Source organism: Octopus bimaculoides, chromosome 3, assembly GCF_001194135.2.
Source record: "Octopus bimaculoides isolate UCB-OBI-ISO-001 chromosome 3, ASM119413v2, whole genome shotgun sequence".
Lineage (NCBI taxonomy): Eukaryota > Metazoa > Mollusca > Cephalopoda > Octopoda > Octopodidae > Octopus > Octopus bimaculoides.
This window is the reverse complement of record NC_068983.1, coordinates 43,795,070-43,797,569: the sequence shown is the minus strand read 5'-3', so window position 1 is coordinate 43,797,569 and position 2,500 is coordinate 43,795,070. Positions and strand designations below refer to the sequence as shown.

Below are 2,500 nucleotides of genomic sequence, written 5' to 3'. Positions count from 1 at the left end.
TATACATGCATAGACACCCCCCTGCCACAGGGATATATATAGATGCAAAAACAAAATATAGATAAACACATATGTACAAGTATATAAATATTTATATATATTGATAAATAAATTTACTTTTACATGGAGTAATAAAAAATACAGAAAACTAAGGGGAGAATGCATAGTTTTTTTTTTAACTTGACAGCTGTTTCTGGGAGCTTGGAATTATGTAATAGTTGTAATGTTCATAATTAGCAGATGGATGCATAGATACATTACCATAATACCAGCTTCCTTTGTCAGGAGGGGAAATTGTTAATATATATTTGTCAATATATATTATATGTATATGCTTGTACATATGCGTTTATCTTCTGAATATATTTAGTTTTTGTATCTACATCATCATCATCGTCATCATCGTTTAACGTCCTCTTTCCATGCTAGCAGAGGTTGGACGGTTTGACTGGGGACTGGTGAGCCAGATGGCTATGCATGTATATTTATAGATATGGAGCCTAATTGTGTTTATATGTGTCACTAATTCTATACATACATGAGAAGTTAGGCTTCTCAAAACCAGAAAGTAGAAAGCTGATTTGAAGACTATAGATCAAATCCCTCACTGGAACTGTGAAAATCTGTAAAACTTTCCAGAAGCTTATCATTTAAGTATATATGAGCATATCTAGATATGCAACTATATGCATGTGAATATGCACATAAATCAAAACATACAAATCTGCTCATATACATACATGCATACAAAATTACCCTGTTGTGATGTTGAAATTCCAATGAAGGAGGTTTGGATCTAGGTTAGAAACTGGCTCTTTCTCTGTTGGTAAGAATTTTGAAATAAAACTGAATAATGACATACATACATACATACATAAATGCACACACACACACATACATACACACACACACACACACACACACATATGTATGTATGTATAATTAATCATGAAAGTTACTACTTGTAGCACCAGCAGTCTAAAAATAGCAGTCAAAAATTACTCAAACCACAGTTTTCACTTGTGCACAATAGTGAAATCAAGAGAACAAGCAAAGTAATTTTAAGACCCTGTACAGGGTCTTAAAATTATTTTGCTAATTCTCACGATTTCACCATTGTGTACAAGTGAAAACTGTAGTTTGAGTAATTTTTGACTGATAGTTTTAGTATGCTGGTGCTACTAGTAGTACCTTTCATTATTAATAAATATTTTTTGCCTTCATAGTTTTTACGCATGCTAGCCACTGATATTATTGTAAATTATGAACAGTAATATCCTTATATATAGGTGCAGGAGTGGCTGTGTGGTAAGTAGCTTGCTTACCAACCACATGGTTCCAGGTTCAGTCCCACTGCGTGACACCTTGAGCAAGTGTCTTTTACTGTAGCCTTGGGCTGACCAAAGCCTTGTGAGTGGATTTGGTAGACGGAAACTGAAAGAAGTCCATTGTATATATGTATATGTATTTATATGTGTTTGTGTGTCTTTGTTTGTCCCCTAACATTGCTTGACAACCGATGCTGGTCTGTTTACATCTCCGTAACTTAGCAGTTTGGCAAAAGAGCCTGATAGAATAAGTACTAGGCTTACAAAGAATAAGTCCTGGTGTCGATTTGCTCAACTAAAGGCAGTTCTCCAGCATGGCCACAGTCAAATAAATGACTGAAACAAGTTAAACAGTATATGCAATGGGATTTCACAGTTTCTATCTATCATATTTCCTTACTTTGCAGTGGTTGGCCTGGAGTCATAGTTAAAAATGCTTGCCGAGGGTGTCATACAGTGGGGCTGAATCTGAAACCATGCGGTTGAAAAGTGAATTCTTTTTATCCATTCAACCATGTCTGCATTCAACGATGATCAAGAACCTTGAGCAGGAAGTTTTATTTTGCCACCCAATAGATAGATGAAGACAGAAGGTCATAATGAGAAAGTCTTACTTTTGCATACATGGTGATAATCCATCTTAATTTTGGTTTGTTTCTCACAGGCTTTTATGATCATGTCTGCCCAGTTTTCATATGACACTCCATCGGTACCACATATCTGGAAGATGAAAGAACAATAGAGAAAACAACAGATGTATTAGTGTCTACATGAAACAAATAATCCACAAGATTATCTACCATCTTATTTCGTTATTGCCCACAAGGGGTTAAACATAGAGGGGACAAACAAGGACAGACAAACGGATTAAGTCGATTATATTGACCCCAGTGCGTAACTGGTACTTATTTAATCGACCCCGAAAGGATGAAAGGCAAAGTCGACCTCGGCGGAATTCGAACTCAGAACGTAAAGACAGACGAAATACTGCTAAGTATTTCGCCCGGCATACTAACGTTTCTGCCAGCTCGCCACCTTTATCTACCATCTTTCCAACAACAACCTTGGGCAACTTTTAGAATTCCATGTCAGACACTTGTGGACATGCTCACGAAATAAAAAAACAACACAGCACCCATGACTTTAGGAAACATTTTTTCATGCTCAGATTG

At 36.2% G+C, this 2,500-nt stretch overlaps 1 protein-coding gene across 1 annotated transcript in view; it reads right to left on the bottom strand.

Annotated features, from left to right (window-relative positions):
• LOC106875361 (uncharacterized) overlaps window positions 1–2,500 on the bottom strand; it is a 142,593-nt gene that overhangs the window by 7,010 nt on the left and 133,083 nt on the right. Inside the window, exon 47 of the mRNA XM_052966732.1 lies at window positions 1,943–2,081. Within this exon, the coding sequence (XP_052822692.1) occupies window positions 1,943–2,081 (139 nt within the window). The remainder of the gene's footprint in view (window positions 1–1,942; window positions 2,082–2,500) is intronic.